General features: G+C 37.7%; 1 protein-coding gene across 1 annotated transcript; it reads right to left on the bottom strand.

Annotated features, from left to right (window-relative positions):
* Positions 1-5,857: 5,857 nt before the first annotated feature.
* Positions 5,858-6,805, bottom strand: LOC131405385 (olfactory receptor 4F6-like). Its single transcript, XM_058540435.1, has one exon. It carries the CDS (start codon positions 6,794-6,796, stop codon positions 5,858-5,860), a length of 939 nt encoding a protein of 312 aa, XP_058396418.1. The 5' UTR covers positions 6,797-6,805.
* Between the last annotated feature and the right edge of the window lie 15,444 nt (positions 6,806-22,249).

Raw genomic sequence — 22,249 nt, 5'->3', positions numbered from 1 at the left:
GTTTACAGAGTTTGAAAATTCATTTACTTCCTTGGTTTTCTGCTTTTTATTAGTGTAATAGTCCAGAGGTTCTTCTTTACAAAAAGAAAATCTCTCATCCTTTCAATGAAGTTGATGTCCACCTAAATCTTACTCCGTGAATTTATAGATGTTGTCATCAACTCTCTCAGATAAATGTTTAATATCTTTGAATTTAGTAAAAGCAAATAATATCACACATCTATACCCTCTAGTTTTAATAACTTCAATTAAGTTAGACTTTTTTCATAGGCCTATCTTCTATCCCTTTATTTTTGTCACTTCGTCTATTCCCATTTCTCCACCAAATATCTCACTGTAGTGACCTAGATAAAATTCTAATAAATGTTTGAAAAACATAAACAAAAACAGAAGGATTGGTTGTTGGTTTTTAAACACAATACATTTAGTTTCTTACATTTTTTCTTAATTCTTCCATCACCTAATTTTAACTGACACTACATTATTTTAGTTTAGGGTAAGTTTGATCCCTAAATATTTTTCTTCCAAGAAGTTTTCAATCACCCTTTCCCCACCTTGATTCTATGAAATTGGTTTTTTTTTTTTTAAATTTCATTTATCACTAGTACCTAATGTACTTTCTCCTCTTTATATCTTAGTTCTCTGAGGATAGATGTAAAGCAGAAAACAAGCTTGTTATGAAGACAACACATACATTTGTCTTTACTTTCAGTGCTAATAAATTTCCCTAAAAGTCCCTAGGTCCAGTTAACAACTCCACCTGCTTCCTAGTCCTGACCACAGTGTGGACTCCAGACTCTGCAACGTATCTTCAGTGGCCGCTTTGGATCTCCAAGTCATTTTCAAGTCCTAGTTAAAAATTAAGGTTAATTCTCTTTCTCCATATCCACAATCACTCACATTTATTCTCCTGTGTGCTCATCATCTCACCACCATCACCTTTCTTCGTGCCTCAAGGGCAAAGCTTAATTGATATATACAAAAAGCAAAATACTACCTGGGTTTTCCTTGTCACTGAAGTTTATCTAGTTTAATATCTTCCTCTTGTTGTCAACTTACCTCATCCTTCCTTTCTAGCTATTCACAGACTATTATCTCCAACACATAGAGGTATATAAAATGTGTCTGTAAATAGAAAAAGTAGCTAATTAACTGCCCTGGAGGATAGTGACCAAATAATGCTATAGTGACCTGGGACTGCAAAACTAAAGTCAATTAGTCAAGGAAATTGTCTCCTAAAAATATATTCATTGCGATCAAAGCAACAAAGGGGAAATGTTGATAATGAATCACAGGAGGGAGGAATGACTTTGGAATCTTTAAGATCATCAATATCTGTCATTTTCTTTGCCAAGTTAAACCTTACCATGACAAATGAAAGCATCCCTGCGTAATTTGATAATATTCACTTTCCAAAGGATTCATACAAATGGTATAGAATAACCTTGTAAATATAAATTTTCACTACACATAAATAACCTGAGCAAGTTAAAGAATAAACTGCAGGAAAGTAATTAAAAAAATAGCTTATATGGGGCTGCCATCATGGCCTAGTGGTTAAGCTGAGCATGCTCTGCTTCAGTAGCTGGAGTTTGGTTCCTGGGTGCAGACCTACACCACTTGTTGGTGGTCATGCTGTGGTGGTGACCCACATACAAAACAGAGGAAGATTGGCACAGATGTTAGCTCAGGGCAAATCTTCCTCGAGCAAAAAGAGGATTATTGGCAACAGATGTTAGCTCAGGGTGAATCTTGCTCAGCAAAGAAAAAAAAAACTATATATATAACTTATAATGTGACTTTTATAAATAATAAATTTACCACATTATAATAAGTACTTTGAAGATACAAGCTTTGTCTAACTTATATTTGTTTCTTCCAAAACAACTTGAACAGTTTCCCGCAATCCAGGGAGCCTAATATTTATGTGTTGAACTTAACAAAGGAATCCAGTCATTGAAATAATTCCATTGTCCCTTCCTGTGCCTGTCATTTGCAGGTAGGAATAACATGAATAAGGACGTTCACTTCAAAATATTGAGAGGAAGTAACAAGACATGTTTCCTTCTGTCTTTTTTAGCCTCAGGTGCAGAAGATTGAGGTGATCATGTTCCTCAGGCCATGGTACACTATCAGCAATGGTTTACAAAGGAACTCTCTCTCATTTACTGTTTATTCCCTTTAATCTCCAGTCTCCATTTCCACTCCTTTTCTCTCAGAGGCAACCATTCTAGTGTTTTTAAAATGTATCCTGGTGTTGTCTGTCTTATCATAAAACATGTATGTTGTTTTGTATGCATATACATATAAAACATATTTAGACACACTCCAATTCTCTTTTTTCACTTATCCCACTCTGCCATGTGTATATATAGTCTAATATCTCCAAATGATCAAAGTAATCCATGGTGGGTATGCACTACTTTTGCCTGTCTGATCATCTAAGGACAACACCAACAAGATTTTGTCCAAGTTTTGCAGGGCCACTGAATATGATTGCACAAATACTGAATGACCCTGCCTCCAAATTCTCCAACCCCTACACCCCAGTAATGTTAATATTCAGCTAGAATACTACTGTATGGTAAAACTGGTTGTTAAAATTCTAAACTATGTGCACGCTGGTTAGAATATAGCAATTGTCACAAGTCCCTTGGGGTTCCACCTGCCACCCAAGTTGTTTCCCCAGAATTCCTTAGAAATCAGATACAAAAGTTAATGCCTGGAAAAGCAGAGGTCTCCAGGACCCTACTGCAACTCTGTGGCAAACAACTGTTCTGATGGGTCAGTGCCCACACCATACAGTTATTTCATATTTGGAATCCTTCTCTATGCTAAAAGCAACACTGCAAGGAACACCCTAATACATGTCTCCCTGAAGATGAGCAGTGCCCATGATCATGCCTCTTGATGCCTTAAGAAGCATTGACTTTTGAACTAGTAATTATTATTTTATTAATCACTCTTTTATGGCATAGAAAAAATAATACAAATAAAGCAAGCGGCTGATCTAAATGAGGAGTAAATTCCAACACTAGAAATAATATCTGGGGAGAAGAAGACAATTTTCCTCTCCACTTTTCTGAACCCCAGGCTGAGGTTACAGAGAGGAGTCATTAATTCACCTGTGTCAGGTGGGTAACAGTTAGCTTCAAAGATTCATGACATAATATTCAAATGCCCACTCAAGCAGAATTAGACTAGAGAGTCTGGATAAAATGTTGGTGCACTAGGAGCTGGATAAGGTGATCACACTACCAAAGACACGCCAATGCGAAGTGCTGAAGAAAACTAAGAGTTGATAGACAGAGGTTCAAGATACAAACATCAGTTTTAAAGGCATAAGATCAGGAAACTCAAAAAGAGAAGGATCAAGAGTTTCATATGGATAGAAGCAAAAAGTGACTGAATCAAAGAAGGAGCAGGGGAAGAGGACCATAAACAATCATCTACACAGATTGCCTTTGTAGTCCAACCAAGGTGGGATGGGGTTGAAATAAACTTTTGCTTAGACCTCCCAAGAAATATATGTTATATATGCAAAAATCATGATAAACCATCATCAAGCCCTTAGACAACTTAGTGTAAGGGATTGACTACTCAAATAGGAAGAAAGAATGCAAATGGCAGAAGTAACAACCAATAAGTCACATCTCTTTTATCAGGATCAGATAATAACACAACTGAGCAAGTTTAACATCACTAGAGATGACACATGAATATCATGTACCTCCTCATAAAATGTTGTACAAAAAAAAAAAAAGCTACTTCACCTCTGTGGTATTCTTTACAAAAACCCAGAACCTCAGTCTAATTATGAGGAAAAACTTCAGAAAACCCAAATTGAGGGACATTCTATAAAATACTTGACCAATACTCCTCAAAGCTGTCACGGTCATGATAAAAAAGGTAAGACTTAGAACCTCACAAACCAGAGGAGACTAAGGAGACATGATAACTAAATGTAATGTTGTATCCTGGATTGCACTCTGAAACAGAAAAAGGATATTAATGGAAAAACTAGTGAAATCCGAATAAAGGCTGGTGTTTAGGTAATGGTTATGCATCAGTGTCGATTTCTCAGATTTGGGAACCTAGGATAATAATATTAGAGGAAATTGAAACTAAAACTAGGTTAGGGGTTTATAGGAACTGTATGGACTATCTTTGCAACTGTCTCTGTAAATCTAAAATTATTCCAAAATAAAAGCTTTATTTCGAAAAAACATAGGATCAGAAAAAGAAAAGTAAACTAGGGCTGAATAGATTTACCAAGTGAAAATCACTCATGAACATTTATTGAAACAGCTATTTGACAAATGGATATTCAAGACACAAGGTGCATAATATAATGGTGCGTGTCAGTGAAAAATTAACAGTCCAAAGAGACATGAGACTTAGAAACTGAGGAAATAAGATCTAAAATGGCAGAAGACAGCAAAGGACCAAGAGTCTGTCAACCTAGATTCTAAATTTGGGTCTTCCATATTTTTCTTTTATGATCTTGAGCTAATTAGTTAATTTTTCAGTACCTGAGACTTTCTAAAATAGGGAAATTCTATGAGATGGTTTAAAACTTACTTTAGCATTCAAAAGCTGTGTGATCTTAACTGAATTTTAATAATTTTCTAAGTAACTACATGTGCTATATAAGTAACTACATATGCTGTATAAGCTATATAACTACATGTGCTATATTATCTTTCAGCTCTAAAATACCTGTCTACGCTCTATATGATTCAAGAGCTGAGGTTGTGCAAACTACATTTCTTTTTTGTCAGCTCTGCCAGCTCTAGAGGGCACTAGAGGGAGATTACAAGTCTAGGGGAGGAAAAAGGGACTTAACTTGCTCCTTCCTGTTTGCTGCTTGTGGGCTTCCTCTCTGCTCACTGAGCCTGTGAGCATCACCCAACCACACTCTCCTCAGCTACCTTGGTTTTTTTCCAAAGTGGGGGCTGAATCCAGTTACGGTTTTTCTGGCACTAGAGGAACTCATCTCATCACACTCTCCTCAGAAACACCTGTGTTAGCCAGCAGCGCACCTTCCTCAGAGGTTGTGTCCCTGCCCCACAGGCCGTCCTCTAAGCTCAGAGACACTAGCACCAGCCAGGTGGCATCCCTTCCTCAAATATTTGTGTTTCAACTCCACAGATCCTTCCTCTAAGCTTTTAATCTTTCTTTTGTTTTTAAGTTGTAATAATTGTAACTTTGTCCCTTTATTTCCTATCGTGAGGGGTGAAAGCTGCTTCCTACAAATGCTATGTCTGTGATATCTTAGAGATCATTCTTTTACAAATAACTACTTAAGAACTTTATGCTTATTTAACTATTCTTTGTATCAAACGTTGTCTGTTCAAAAAAACTGGTATGGTTTCTGTCCCCTTATAGGACCCCAAAAAAGTCAGATTAGCAGTTAAACAATGAGGGAAACTAACACACAATGAGCTGAAAATATAGAAAACAAATCAGCTGTCTAGTAAGACAAATGAGATGAAGTAAAAATTAATATTTATCTTTAAATTAAGATAGTTTATCTAACATGGTAAAAATAGAAAATGGACAATAAACCACATACTGACATTCAAAAGGGCTTGTTTAACATTTACATTAATTCTATTTGGCACTATATAGAGGTAAGACCACTGATGAGATAAGAAAGCCACAACCTTTAGTCTTTAAGTCTCTTACATAAGCAGAGTCCAGAGATTGACATCATAATTCAATTAGGAGAGGGAAAAAAATAGGACACAACACATTCTAGTGTATAGTGACATTCTGGTTAAATTTAACATACCTTATTTAGTACATATCCATCTGAAATTCTAGTATACTTTGCTTTTTTACGTCCTCAGTATATTTAAGAGATTTTATTGTAATTCACAACCTGAGTGCATAGTCTCCTCATTGCCACCTTCATCTCTTTATTCCTAAAAGTGTAGATGACTGGGTTTAGAAAAGGAGTGATAACTGAATCAAAGATGGCAAGGAATTTATCCAAATGTGATGTGGAAAACGGCCACACATAGAAAAAGATTAATGGCCCAAAGAACAAAACAACCACAGTGACATGAGCTGACAGAGTGGAGAGGGCTTTGGATATACCACCTGAAGATTTTTTCTGAACAGTAACCAAAATAAAGATATAAGAGATGATCAGAATCAGAAAGGAGGCCACAGAAATCAAGCCACTATTGGCACTAACCATAAGTTCCAATGTGTACGTCTCTATGCAAGCAAGTTCAACAAATCGAGGAAGGTCACAAAAAAAGCTGTCTAGTTCATTAGGGCCACAGAAAGGCAAGTCTACAACAAAAGCCAACTGAGTCACTGAATGAATAAGGCCAATAATCCAAGAAGTGACTAAAAATATAATGTACCTTTGTGGGCTCATGATGGTTAGGTAGTGGAGAGGCTTACATATGGCAACGTATCTGTCAAAGGCCATGGCGATGAGCAGCACCATCTCAGTGCCCCCAACGGCATGGGTAAAGAAGATCTGAGCTACACAACCCTCAAAAGAGATGGTTTTGTGCTTTCTTAACAGATCATAGATCATCTTGGGAGCTGTGGAGGAGCAAAATATCAAGTCCATGATGGAAAGGTTCGCCAGCAGAAAATACATGGTGGTCTGTAAATGAGGGTCAGAGGTCACACTTAGCACAATGAGGAGGTTTCCCATCAGGCTTGCCACATAGAACACAGAGGAAAAGAGGAAGAGGAGAAGCTGGATCTCCCATGAGTTGGAAAGTCCCAGGAACACAAACTCAGACACCACAGAGTGATTGGCTTCATCCATTGCCTCTGTCAGCAGTGAGAGCTCTCATGCTACCTGAAAGAGAGAGTAAGGAGAAACCGATTTAAAAGAAATGGCACTGATCTGAATCTTGGGATATTAAATAGTTGTCAGGGTGATGGCCCCGTGGCGTAGCGGTTCAGTTGGACCATTCCCCCTGGTCAGCCTGGGTTTTGCTGGTTCAGATCTTGGGCGCTGACCTACTCACTGCTCATCAAGCCATGCTGAGGCAGCGTCCCACATAGAAGAGCTACAACTCTACGGCTATAATACACACATATCTACTGGGGCTTTGGGGAAAAAAAAGAAAAAGAGGAAGATTGGCAACAGATGTTAGCACAAGACCAATCTCCCTCAAAAAAAAAAAGGAATAGTTGTTAGAAAACTAGGCAAAGGTTGATGTATGTCTTTGGAGACCATTTCAGTCACAAAGCAATATAGTTATATATATATATTCCTCTGTTGTATATTTCATTGCCAAAATATATTCCACAGAATAAGAATCCTTTTACTTATTTGCATGGCTAGTTCTGTTGTATTTTTAAGTGTCATTATTTCATAGTCATATGTCATATATGACTATAAATTAAAAGGCTTTTATAAATAATTATATGAAATAATTAAGTAAAAATGGATTTCATAATTTGGACATCTCTCAGTATATTGATACCATATCTATGATCACAATAGCAAGTTCTTTTAAAATCCTTAGAAGCATTTTTTTTTTAAACCTGAGATGTAAATTTCTCTTCTAAGTTAGGAAGACAAGATGAGTTATTTAGGGGAATGAAGGAAAGATAGGATTAGAGGATGCCAGAGCATGGCACTCACCATACCAGAGGGAGGTGATAAGTGCTAGAGAAAATGACCCAGTTATGGGTTCTGTGGAGGAGATTCTGAGTAGGGGTGGAGAGAGGAAAGAATGTGGGACCAGAGTGACAATGATGAGTCATAAATCCCAAGCAGAAGAGAAAGAGCAAGAGTGACAATATCAGAGGCTTTATACATGGCTCTGTTTACTTATATATAAAAATATTTAACCTCCTTCATAATTAAATAAATGCTTACTAAAATAACAAAACACTAGTTTTGTCTTATCAGATTGGCAGAGATGTAAACATTAGGTAAAATTCAGGGTTTAAGGGGAAATGTGGAAAAGATAGAGTCATAACTGGTGATGGGAGAGTGAACTGATGAAACATTTACCAATTTGGCAATACCTTCCAAAATTTTATTTGCTCATACAATTTGACTTAGCTATTCTACTTCCCCCCCAAAATCTCTGGATATATGTATGTGTGTACATGAACAAGGTGGATTAAAAAAAGGTACAGAAATGTTTACTGAAGCATTGTTGCTTCTCAGAGAAAAAGGCTGAATAACTTAAATGTGGAGAAATAGGGATCTAGTTAAATAATTTCTATTAGGTCCCTTCGATGGAATACTATGCAGCCATTTATAATGCTAAAGTAGACCTAAATGTACACAGACAGATAGATAGGAGGAAGGGGGAGGGAGTACCTTGCACTCATCTTATCCCATCAGGCTGTAAAAAAAATTATATAAATAAATTACATATGTAAAATTACATAAATAAAACAATAAGTGGATAGAAAATGCTTAGGTTGATATACGCCAAAAATCTGTTAACAATAATTATCTCTAAGGAGTGGAGTTGAGAAAATTGTGCAGGAGAAGGGATCTTTTCATTTTTACTTTATGCTCTTATTTTTTTTTTTTTTTTTTTTTTGTGAGGAGATCAGCCCTGAGCTAACATCAGCCAATCCTCCTCTTTTTTTGCTGAGGAAGACGGCCCTGGGCTAACATCTGTGCCTATCTTCCTCCACTTTATATGGGACGCCGCCACAGCATGGCTTACCAAGCAGTGCGTCTGTACGCGCCCGGGATCCGAACCAGCGAACCCCGGGCCGCTGCAGCAGAGCGCGCGCACTTAACCGCTTGCGCCACCGGGCCGGCCCCTTTATGCTCTTATTTTTTATCTTATATTTTTGCAGTGAACATATCTTGATTTCAATTTTACAAAAAGGTCAATATAAATGAATATGGAAAATTACACAGCTTTTATCCTCAGAGATTCAAAGCTTTCAAATATGGAATCATAATATATCTCCCACATTAAAACAAAGATCAAAGCTACTCTTAACATATTCAGAATTAACTGTCTTACTCCGCTCCTCCGTATACCCGACACTCTAAGCCAAACTACTTCTTACCTGGACATGCACTCAGGTGGTATCTATTCTCCCTCACACACACACTCAAGTACCCAGCTTACAGCTTCCCTCCACATTCTTCCCTCAGCCTGCAATGTCTTTGCCTTCGTTACGTCTCTCTGATTCTTCCCATTCTTCAACAGCCCACTCTGCAAAGCTCCCTCCGTGAAGTCCTCTCTGATTCTCTTACTTTTACATACACTAGGTAACGATACATTTTACTTAATTTGTGGTAATCAAACCCAAAATGCTAATAATAACAGTGTTATATAACAAAGACCACTATTTAATTCTCTCCCTTTTAAAGATGATTTTAAAATGTCCTTTTTAGACATTTTCTTGATAATAATATAAATGATATTCACAGTCATAAAAAAGTAACTCAACTTGAAATCAATTCAGTTCCTTTCACAGGGATTATCATCAGCAACCTCCCCAGTGGTGCAATGTATCAGGCAAATAATTGAATTCTAGACTTCGCACCTGGAAGCTGAAAGTTATTCTATCAATGCTTCCAATTCCCATTAAAGCCCAAACACTTTAATTTTTACACAAAACTTTATCTTCCAAAAACCGGATCATATTATTAAATATCATATTAGAACAGATTAAAAGGTTAGATAATTCCTAGTGTTGCTAAAAAATTGGAGAAGAGGATTATACGCTCATTGTTGGTGGCGCTGCTTCCTAGCCAGTCTTTCATGTTCTCTCTATACTGAAAACTTGAGGTCTCTGGGTGCCATACTTTGTATCTGTCTCCACACTAAGCATCTTCCCTTTTAAACAAAGGCAGAGTAGTAGTTTAAATCTGATCTTTTCAGTGAAGACAGAGTGCAACTGTCCACTTAACTCACTTCTGCAAAAGGAAAACAGGTTACCAGTAGTGATCAGCAACTAAATTCCAATGTGCTTTGTAGTGTCCTGAGTCCCACGATTTTGTTTCACACAGAGCTCACTTCTGCCCACACTCCCACCACGAAAATATAAGACATCAGAGATTCCTCAGAGATCATCTAGTGACCAGTTGACTTTCTTCTCTGCTCAGGTCTGCTCATCCTTGTGCTGGCCAACACAAATAGGAAACAAATTATAAATAATATGAGCTTACCACCAATTCAAGCAAGGATGACCACTCTAGAGTATTTTTTAAAGGAGATCATTGTTTGGGGTCACTCAGATAAAGATGTGTAATCCTATCCTTCCTAACCTTAACCTCAAATTACTAACAAGATCGAGTTTAAATTAGAATAGCTGGAAAATAATAAAATTTGCAAAAAACATCTCAATCTAATCATCCCAGAGGTTTCTCCCCTAGTTTGCTCTTCTTCAGGTGGGTAGAAAGAGCCCAGGACACTATTCAGGATCACAAAAAGATGTATAGGAATCAGCAATGGAGCTGCTTGCACCCAAAGTGTTTGTTACTGCTATCAATGAGGCTAGATTGTAGAAGGCTGTTGTGCTAGAACCTGAATGAAACTTTGCTAGTGACTGTAAAATCTTTTTCTTTTGGGTTAAGGAAACCAAGGCACAGAGAAGATAAGTAGCTCTGCTTAAGCTAAGGAACAAGTTGGTGACGAATTCAGAATTAATATATCTGACACTTGCCTTTCAGGCAATCCAGGTTATTTTGACTATACCACGCTTCTATCGCTGTGACGGTCCAACGTTTGCATCCAGTTTATGGCCCAGGAAATCATATTACATCAAAGCTACTTTCTTCAGCATTGTCTAAAACTTTTTACCTTTTACTCCCACTGGACTCAAATTTTCTGCTCCTACTTTATTCTTTGGCTGGAGACCAACACTCAAGACATTTGTACAAATGTCACTAGAATAACTTCTCCAATACAGAACATCATGTCGTGATTTGACTTCACTCATTCTGTGTCTTCTATATTTTGATTGTGAGTTTATCTGCTGAAATTTCTGTATTGAATAACAGAATTGAGTAATTTGTTCTGGTTGATTAGATTCTCTTTCACTGCCATGTGCATTTCCACTAGAAGTTCTGATCTGCATCAAAAACCGTTTCCATTCATCTGACTACCTGGACCAATGTCCAAATGATCATGGAGTTAGAGGACCACAGAATGCAGAACTCTTGCCTTTGAAATGTTATTATCACCTGGCATAAAAAGCCATACATAATACCTCCATAGCAGGAAAAGCAGCTAATTAACAGCACTGAAAAGCTACTTAAATGCTGCTGTAAAGACCTGAGATTGCCATGCTGTGTACATTTAGCCAAGGGAATTTTTTCCTAGGACCACAGAAATCTGCCCACAGCAACCTAGGGGAAAAGGTGTTAATGGGTCACTTGAGGGGAAGGAGGAAGAGAGATCAGGGATTTTTTGGAATATTAGAGATTTTTTTTTTTTTTTTTTTTTTTTTTGTGAGGAGATCAGCCCTGAGCTAACATCCGCCAATCCTCCTCTTTTTTTGCTGAGGAAGACGGCCCTGGGCTAACATCCGTGCCCATCTTCCTCCACTTTATATGGGACGCCGCCACAGCATGGCTTGCCAAGCAGTGCGTCGGTGCGCGCCCGGGATCCGAACCAGCGAACCCCGGGGCCGCCGCAGCGGAGCGCGCGCACTTAACTGCTTGCGCCACCAGGCCGGCCCCTGGAATATTAGAGATTTTTATCTTATTACCTGCTTGTTTTTTTTTTATTTGTGAAGGAAGAAACTCCATAAGAATCAAAACATGTATCTTCAAACAAGTGAAAAATAATGCTTATCATCTCCATAGGAAGGAAGAGAGGGAGAGAAAGAGGAAGAAAACCAGGCCTCTATGTGGCACTAGAATGTGATCCATGTCCCATTAGAAAGGATAACTAAATTAGAGGTAATAAGACACACAGAGGGTCCATCTACAGTTAGTTAGGACTTTATTATGTGTGTGATGTGGAGAAATGAAAAGATGTTATAACAGCAGCACAAGGGGATAAACTCAAAATGCTAGTGGAGCTGGGATGAGGCAAATCACTAATAGTCCAATCTCCCATAAGTCAGCTTCTTGAAAAGAAACACCAACACAGGCAAGAACATCCTCTGGTTATATTTTATATCTTTACACCGAAAATACGCAGAAAGTTAGTGAAAGGGCCATTGATGAAGTATAATCATACTGAGTACTCTACATCAGTTATCTATTGCTGTGTAATAAAGTAGCTTAAATCAATAACATTTTACTTGCTCATAAGTCTGCAATTAGGGCTAAGCTCAGCTGGGCAGTTCTTCTGCTGGTCTCACCTGGGCTTTCCCATGAGGCATCCGTTATCTGGAAGCCTGACGGGGGTTGGAGGATTTAAGGTGGACTCCTTCACATGTCTAGGGCCTTAATGCTGGCTATTAGCTGGGTCTCTCTCCAAGAGGTCTTTTATCATTCAGTAGTCTTGACCAAACTCCTTACAGGGTGGTGGGGAACATCGCAAGAGAACAAAGGCAGAAGCTGCAAAGCAACTATGTCTAAATTCTGGAATTCATGCAACATCATCTTTTACACATTCCGTTGGTCAAAGCAAGGCACAAGACCAGGCCAGATTTAAGGTTGGGGAAATAGACTCTTGGTAAGAGGAGGTGCAAAATATCCTAGCCATGTTTTTCAATCAACTACAGACTCTATAATGACCCATTCTGGTTGTGTTGTGTGGCTACATCTCAGTTAGAAATGACTTTAATATAGGGACCTGATAGGTGTCTGATAGGTCTCCAAGGTGCTGTTGCTCCAACTTTCACTAACTAAAGGAGCATCAGCTCTCTTCCATTCCTGGTTTTGCCTTAGAGTCAGCAGATTTGTAATAATTTTAATTTCCTTAATGAGTTTATTTTCTGCTACTATATATGAGACTAGGTTAAGCCACAAGACCTTCTAGAGTCTTCTATGCCCAGGGCAGACCAGCCTCCTAATTGTCAAAGAATATTCAGGAACACTGATGTAGAGACATAGCCACATTTCTTGATTTGAAAGGAGCCTAGAGGCCTTGTGGGAAAGAAAGTTCTTACCATCAACAAACGAGATCAGACATATACAGAATTGTCTGATGAGCTTGAATTGTCCAAAGGAGAGTGGTCTGGTGCATCTGAGAGAAAGTCACTATGAAAACAGAGACATCTGGCAGAGTAGGGCCAGGCTAAGCAGCAAGGCCTGGTGTTAGAGTCGGCGGTAACTCCAGGTACAGAGCAAAGGTGTGCATGACCACCCTCCAACACAGCCTCTCCACCACTTCCCTCACCACCCCAGATTTCTGCACATCCCTGTGCTCTCTGCAAACGATAGGGCTGTGATACCAGGAAAGACCTGTGAAACTAGAGCCCAAATCTCTTCTGTGGGAATCCATTCCCACAGAAGAGGCTGTGAGGAGAAGCATGAAGCAAACAAAGGGCCAGAAATCCAGAGCAGGCTCACAGTGTTTTGGGTGGTGGCATGTGGACAACTCAGAAGTCAGCAGCTGGGGAGAGGTGGGCAATGACCCAAAGAGATGGCCATGGACCCCAGAGTGGCCTCTGTACTTGAATCAGAAGAATGGCTACAGCGTGGCCAACAGAAGGAAGGATCTACTCTCATTACGTGAAGACCTTCCCATCCGACTGCTCTTGAGAGAATACTTGAGAAGGAGAACCCAGGAAAAGGTTAATTTTCTGCTTCTCAAGCAGCTTAGAGAAGTGAGACTTGGAACGTTGTGGTAAATGGGACACATTAGTATTCCACAGGTCCTGCAGCCTGTTGTTTTCATTGTCTTATTTTTACTTTCTTGACTTGATTCTGTGCCTGCTTTATTAAATAGTGTGATGATATTTATTAAAATGTTGAATGCCTAGATAAATATTTTACTTACCCCAAATATTATTCTAACTCTTTACCAACCAAGATACTCAAAAACTATGTTTACAAAATGTATAAATCACTGTGGGGAAGGTTTTCCTTACAAAACCCTTCATTTATGGCTGAAAGCATTTGTGGCCATCATTCATATAAATGCCTATGAAGAAAGAATACTAATTTCTGTCTATTTTAGATTGTATATATTCCACCCAGTAGAGCCCTTTAAAGGAGAAATGAACAATTTTATATATGGAAGCTATGATTATTAATTGTGGCCATAAGAAATCAGTGGAGTTTTGGGAAAATCCCACTTTCTAATTAGTTCCTATTGCCAGGTTGTTCACTTAATAAGTGAACATTGTATTGTAATCAAAGCAAATTCACAGTAAATTTGACTCTTCCTCCAAAATACATCCTGAGTTCAACAACATTTAGCATCTGCTTTGCTGTAACCCTGGGCAAAGACACTTGATTTGCACCTGGGCAAATGTAACAGCCTCCTTTTCCTACTCTTCCTCCTGAAATATAACCTCAGGGAGAAGTTGGAATGATGTCTCTAGTTTGGAAGTGATATCTTGTCATTCCTCTGCTTGAAACTCCCCAGTAGTTTCCAATAAAAAAAGCATAAGATGAAAGGGGGAGTGGAAAAATAGAAGGCTGAAGACTATACAAGGACCATATGATGAAGGCCATATAGCCACATTCATGAGTCTAAACTTTCTCCTGAGGGCAATGGGGAGACAATGAAGGTTTAAACAGGGAGTGATGTGGTAAGATTTTCAGTTTAGAAAGAATAGTTGGTGGCTGGGTGGGGAATGGATAGAAGGGAATCATACTAACTACAGAGAAATCCACTAGGAGACCATTTCAACAGTTTGATAATGGTCCCTGAACTAGGAAAGTTGCATTGAGTAATGAAATAATTGAAGAAACTAAAAAAATACTGAGGAGGTAGAATTTATAGGCCTTAGTAAGTGATTGGATGAAAAGGAGATTTTATCTGGATGAATAGTGGTACCAGCCAGTAAGATGGGACACTGATATAGAAGCTAGTTTTGAAGAGGAAAGTGATAAATTCAACTTGGGACTGGTTGGGTTTTAGTTATTAGTCAGACATCTAAGTGGCAAAGTCCAGTAGGCAGCTAGATACATAATATGTGGCTGTCGCTCAGCAGAGATATCTGGGTTCAATATTTATATTCTGGTGTCATAAGTACACAGGTTTATTTGATGCCAAGAAGAAGAGAAAATCATCCAAGGAGGTTGTTTAAAATGAAAAGAAAATAGGCCTGAGACAGAGCCCTAGGAACACCAGGATTTAAGGGGTAGTCAGAGGAACAAAAACCGACAAAGAATACAGAGAATAAATAGGACAAAGAATACTGAGAAAGAGCCAGAGACAGAGGAGGAAAACCATGAGAGTGACAGGGGAAAAGAGAATTTTTAAGAAGATGAAGTTATCAACAGTGTTGAATTCCACTCAAAAAATCAAGTAAGAAAAACACTGGACTAGTATCAAGGAAATCATTAACCAAGAGTAACAAGCAAGAATAGCAAGGTCACCATAAGGGTGTAACACTCTCTCAAGGTATTTGCTTGTGGATGAGGAAGACAGAGATAGTGGGAGGCCAAAAATGCCCCCCTCCAAAAGATAGCCGCATTTTATTCCCTGGAACCTGTGAATGTTACCTTATATGGAAAAAAAAGGAAAAAGACCAGAAAACAAACCAACAAATGAGAGTCTTTGTAGATGTGATTAAATTAAGGAATTTGACATGGGAGATTATCCTGGATTATCCAAGTAGGCTGTAAACGTAGTCACAAATATCCTTATGAGAGACAGTCAAGAGAAGATTTGAGACAGACAGAAGAGCAAGAGGCAACATGATCACAGAGTCAGAGATTGGAACGATGCTGCCACAAGCTGAGGAAGACCTACAGTCTCCAGAAGATGGAAGTGGCAAGGAAGGGATTCTCTGCTAGAGCTTCTGGAGGGAGCATGGCCCTGCTGACACCTTGATTTCAGCCCAGTGAAACTGATTTCAGACCTTAGGCCTCCAGAACTATGAGAAAATAAATTTCTATTCTTTCAAGCCACCAAGATTGTGCAAATTTTTTATAGCAGTCTTAGGAAACTAATACAGAGATTAATCTGTAATTAGAATTAAAATGGATTCAAAGGAGAAATTTTATTTGTTTTGTGTTTTTAAGCATAGGAGAGATGTGGCCTTATTTGAATACTGATATAAAGAAACCAATAGAGAGGACAGACTAAAGACGCAGTACTCAGAGGGAATATTTACCAGAACAAGGGCCCTGAGGAAATAAACAGGAATGAGATCTAGAACTCATTCATAGAAAAGGCCCTGCACTGGTCCTGACTCCCCCTAGCCAATCAAATTGTGTCCCCTAGAAGTTTGAAATTCAGGATTCATAAATGCTGGTCAGACTCCGCTCTCCGCTTAAACTAAAGTGATGTAGCTATAGGGGTGGGACATAGAGAGAAGTACAAATGAGAGACCGCACGACCTCAGCGGGTTGGAAGAAAAAGTGGTTTTAATTTCTTATTCTGCTCCCATTCCTCTTCCAGTTCCTGGTGGTTCTGCCCTTGGGTTCCACAACATACTTCTGCATGAAAATAACTCCTCTCTTCTTGTTTCTGTTACTTGCAACCAAACATTTTGACTAAGAAATCAACAGGATTGGGTTTTGACCCCAACTTGATCATTTTCCAGGCATGTGACTTCTAGGCTGAGGCTTCTCCATTTATGAAGCAGACATAACAAAACCTACCTCACAGGGTTCTATGAGCTTTAAAAGACAACATACGTGACGCCCCTGGAGTGTCATAGTTGCTCAGTTATTATTAGTTCCTTCCCTTTCACCCAGAGATGGCTTGAGGAAAACAGAAAACTCTGCACAGATAGTTCATTTTATATATAGTACTGAGCTCTTGGGAACAGATACTAAAGAAAATCCCATGAACAAAAGTGGTTGTAGATTATAGAGAAGCCTGAAGCTTCCTGTGGAAATCTGAGAAAAGATGAGGCATAATGCAAGATGACCTTTCCATCCAAGGCAGCCACATAAGCATCTCTTCCCCGTGTCTCTGCCAAGCACCCTAGCCTCTGTTTCTGCTCCCACCCCACCGTCAAATAGTTATAAAATAACAATTCACCTAGGAACCTATCAGGAAGATATATTCTGTCAAAGCATTCTGGTTTCTCTCTCTTTAACCAAAGACACACATTCCTTAAATTGTATTCTCCATAAGAAACAAGATTGTGTCTCATATCCTACTCTTCACAGCACCTAAGAGTGTAATTCCCATAACAGGAAAACTTTAGGCAAAATGATAAATTCATTTTTCCTCCCCAAATTTTCTTTTATTTTCTTTTTTCCTTCCTAAAATGGGGAAAATAACAGTGCTTGCTCCATAGAATCGTTGTGAGGAATATACGAGACTGTGCTTGTAAAATATTCACTGTCTCACCAGTGATGACAAAGATGAGGGTGACAGTCCTATAAATCACTCTTAGGCTTTATTCGTTCCTTGGAATACTTGATCGAGATTTGGTGATGTCTCATGTTGATTTTACGAAGGACTTCTAAGATATCTGTTTTATTGTTGTAACTATTTTTAAATAACTCCAAATGCTTTTGAATTAAATTCCAAGATCTCTTGCCACAAACATGGATGTGAAACTAAGATTTGCATGACACAAGTTGCCAGAATTGTTATTTATAAAAGTCAATTTGCATATATCTAATTTTAAATCAAATAACAAGTGAAAAGAAATCTGATTTGATTCATTATATAATATTTACACCATGAAGACTGAGGGATAGACCTCAGAAACCTAGGACTTACACTCAACTCCACATTTTCCTTTACTACCAATAGAAGTAATCACTACGTTAAAGCAATTTATCTTCAACTCATCCCCACTTTCCCATTGCCACTTCTGCTCCATTAGTTCATTCTCCTGTAATTTTTTTACCTGCACTACAGAAGCCATTTCCTCACAACTGTCCTGCCTGCTTCTAGCTTTGGATCTCTCAAATTCATCTCCCACACTATCATCGAAGTCATCTTCTAAAACCCAGACCTGACCATGTTACTCTCATGCTCATGTTACTCCCATTACCTACTACTGCTAATAATCCAAGCCACTAGATATATCTATATTGCACCCTCCATCATATGACCTCTTCCTAACTCTCCAACCACACCTATATACCTTATGATCCAGCAGAAAGAAGACTTTTAGAGCTCCGTAATTATACCTGCTCTTTTACAGTACTCCACACCTTTGTTTGCACCCTTGTTGTTTGCACTGTATGCAATGTCCTTCCATACCTAGCTGGCAACCTCTTATTCAACTTCCAACGACAAACTCCACTTTATTCTCCTCTGAGACTTCTTTTTTTTTTTAATATATATTTTATTTTATTTTTTTTGGTAAGGAAGATTGGTCCTGAGCTAACATCTGTTGCCAATCTTCCCCTTTTTGCTTGAGGAAGATTGTCGCTGAGCCAACATCTGTGCCCATCTTCCTCTACCTTGTACATGGGATGCCGCCACAGCACGGCATGATGAGCAGTGCGTACGGAGGTCTGCACCCGGGCATCCGAACCCGCCAATCCCGGGCCACCAAAGCAGAGGGCGCGAACCCAACCACTACGCCACTGGGCCAGCCCCTCCTCTGAGACTTCTAAGCAGAGTTGTTCATTTTGTCTATGTCACCACTGTACTACAGATATAGACATAGATAGATGCATCGATAGATACAGATATATAGGTATAGATATGCATCACTTATGATATTTATATGCTGTATTGTGATAATTTGTTTCCATGTCTCTCTCCTCTACTATGCAGTGATATCCTAGAAATCTGCAATTATGTATTATTCATCATTTTGTCTCCATTCCTAACTGGTGCATATCAAATTATTCTGAATACTGCTTAATGCCTTTAGACTTTGAGATTGTTGACCTACCTCCAACTTTCTAATTATAATCCAAGTTACTGCATCACTGTTCCTGGAGAGAGAGAATGAGCTAACCAGAAGCCTCCAGGATAGGATACACTTTGGCATTTATGTCTTCTTACAACTAAATAAATAGTAACTTGAGGATACACATTAGTTACTTTGAGTTTGGTTATCAGAATTTATTTTTCCAAACAGAGGTTACTTCTGGGAATGTTAAGGAAATTAGGTTTCTAGGCAACCAAGTGGAGATCCAGTTCTTACATTGTAATGAACCTACAAAGTCCATCCAGAATTTCTAGATGACTCTTCTGTCTCTTTACACTACAATGTCAACCATGGTTAATTATTAATAAAAAATGTTTAAGCCTCTACTCAACTTTTCCTATTCATATGTAGTTCCGGATTCTCAAGACAAATGAGGGAATTGTCAAAAGTAACTCTGTCTCCATCTATGTTTTTTATCCTTGCTGTTTACTATGCAATTGGACTACATCGAGTCTCTTTCATTATTATTGCCATCACAGGCTTCACAGTATGTAAAGCTAGAGTAAAAACAGTCATGTCATCATCATATTGGCCAAATATTTCTTCCAAGGTTGATTTGTTACAGCAGCATCACTAAAATTGCCTTCTTTAGAATCATTTTATGTAAATTTTTAGCTGTATCCCTTGAAAATTCAACAGAGGCACAAAATTAAAGAAATAAAAATATTAATAAAGTAATACTATTTACAATAAACCAAAAAGAATAAAACACTTAGGAATAAATTTAACCAAGGAGATGAAAGACTCATACATTGAAAACTATAAAACATTGATGAAAGAAACTGAAGAAAACACAAATAGAAAGATAGCATGATTTCATGGATTGGTTGACTTAATTTTTTCAGAATGTCCATACTACTCAAAACCATCTACAGATTCAATGCAATCCCTATCAATATTCCAATGACATTTTTCACAGAAATAGGAAAAGAAATGCTAAAATTTGTATGGAACTACAAAAATCCAAATAGCTAAAGGAATCTTGAATAAGAAGAATAGGCTGGAGGCATCACACTTTCTGATTTCCTGTTATATTACAAAGCTATGCTAATCAAAAGAGTATGGTACTGGCATAAATAAAAGACATCAATGGAACAAAATAAACCAGTGGGACAGCACAGGGAGACCAGAAATAAACTCACACATACACAGTCAACTAGTCTTTGACAAAGGCACCAAGAATACACAATGAGGAAAAATAGTCTCTTCAATAAATAGTGTTGGAAAAACTGGATATCCACATGCAAAAGAATGAAATTGGAGCTTTATCATACGCCATGCACAATAATCAACTCAAAATGAATTAAGGACTTAACATGTAAGACCTGAAACTTAAAAACTCCTAGTAAAAAACATAGAGGAAAATTCCCTTACATTGATCATGGCAATGATTTTTTGGATTTGATACAAAAAGTACAGGCAACAAAAGCAAAAATAAACAAGTGAGACTGCATCAAACTAAAATGTTTCTGCACAGCAAAGTAAACAATCAACACAATAAGGCAACCTACATAATGAGAAAAAATATTTGCAAACCATAATAAATACATATTTTAACAATGAATTAACAATTTTAAAGAAGTCTAAAATAAAATATGAAGAAAAGTGAATGTGGAAGAGTAAAATAACTTCCTAAAAGAAATCTGAAATGTGTCAGTGGTTTAAGAAGATAGATTCATTACAAGGATCTACCAAAAATTGTTAACCTACAGGGATATCGGTATACATGTGACATTTTTAAGGAATCTTATAATAAGTAGGCATTAGTATAATTTTTATCATAATTATTAGTTTGTAAATCAATAGCTTTGTTTGTTTATAGATTAGAATGATTTCTTGTCTGGTCTATATTATTTTTGGCTCCCAAAAGTTCTAATGTGCCTCAGCTGTTCAGTCATGGAAACCATCATCCACTAGTAGAAACAGATAAAGGAATGCAGTAAAATTTATACAGGAAATTCTAGAAGCTTACTTCTGATAGCTGCCAAACCTTGGTAGTAATAAGAAAAGTTATAGTGAATGCCCTTTAGAGTGTTCAGTAGAGTAGAAAAATGATAGAGACAGAGGAACACTGTTTAATTGCGGATTGTTAATAAGTGACATAAATAAAAGCCGTGGATGAGACCATGGATGAGTGATGATATTATTATCCGACTATAAAATAACCAGGACCCTGTTTAAGAAATTTCTTGTTGGGCTGCAAATAAAGAAAGAACTTGGAAACAATAAATAATCACGTGACACTGGTACCAATGAAAAGAGTACTGGCGTCACTGGTGTCACTTCCGCTATCATAGGGGTCGGAAATAGAAATGCAATAGACGGCCAGAGGTATATCTGTTAGTGGAAAGCTCATGAATCCAAATTAACAAGTGAGCTTAGGTTTTTTTTTCAACTTTTAAAATCTAAAGTGAGGAGAAAAGAGTTAACCAGGCGAGGTGATGGATGTGTTAATTACCTTGATGTTAGCAATCATTCCACAATATATATGTATATCAAATCATCATGTGGTACTCTTTAAATATATACAGTTATATTTTTCAATTATCCCTCAATAATGTTCGGTGTGTGTGTGCGAGACCTGATTCTTACCCTAGATCTCTCACTTAACATCTCTCTGCCTGAGTATTTTCAGCTATAAAATAAATGGGTTGCAACAAATGATCTCTCAAATTCCAGTTCTAAAATTCCGTGATTCTATTATACAATCAATAGTTCTCTAGGTAGCTGAAGGATGTGGGCTAACAGGAAGAAGGCAGATATTAAACTAAGAGGAAATAGAATTAAACCAACTAGGTATATGGCAATTTGGCAGGTAGTTTGAGAAAAGGATGTTAACCAATTCAAAGCAGAGAAAGCATAACAGTGAAAAGGAATAATAGACTAATTTTGAACACTGAATTGTTGAACACGTTCTCTGTTTGGCATCTTTTGAGAGATAAGACAATTGGAAGTGGTGGATTAGGGTGATAATCAGCTTTGCTTTGAAACATTTTACATAGTAATTATAAGGACATGAGAAGAAAGCATTTCTTAATCTATCAAAAAAATCAAGATGAAAATATTGTACAGAATTAATATGCATATTAAGGGAAATAATTTACATAAAAATACAGCACATGGTCTGAAACACAGAAAGCTCCAATGTTAGTTCTGTTTATCCTTATTATTTAGGGTACTAGAGATACACAGCAACAGGGTAAATGCCTAAATGTAAACTAGTACATAAAATTAATAAGGAGATAAAATTTCAATGACTTTATTTTCTCTGTTGTTATTGAGGGTAGAGCTAATTTTTTTTTTAATGCTTAGAGTATTTAGGATATCTTCCTATAACTCACAAGCTGAAGGCAGA

Source organism: Diceros bicornis, chromosome 5 (genome assembly GCF_020826845.1).
Source record: "Diceros bicornis minor isolate mBicDic1 chromosome 5, mDicBic1.mat.cur, whole genome shotgun sequence".
Lineage (NCBI taxonomy): Eukaryota > Metazoa > Chordata > Mammalia > Perissodactyla > Rhinocerotidae > Diceros > Diceros bicornis.
This window is presented reverse-complemented; position numbering and strand designations above follow the sequence as displayed.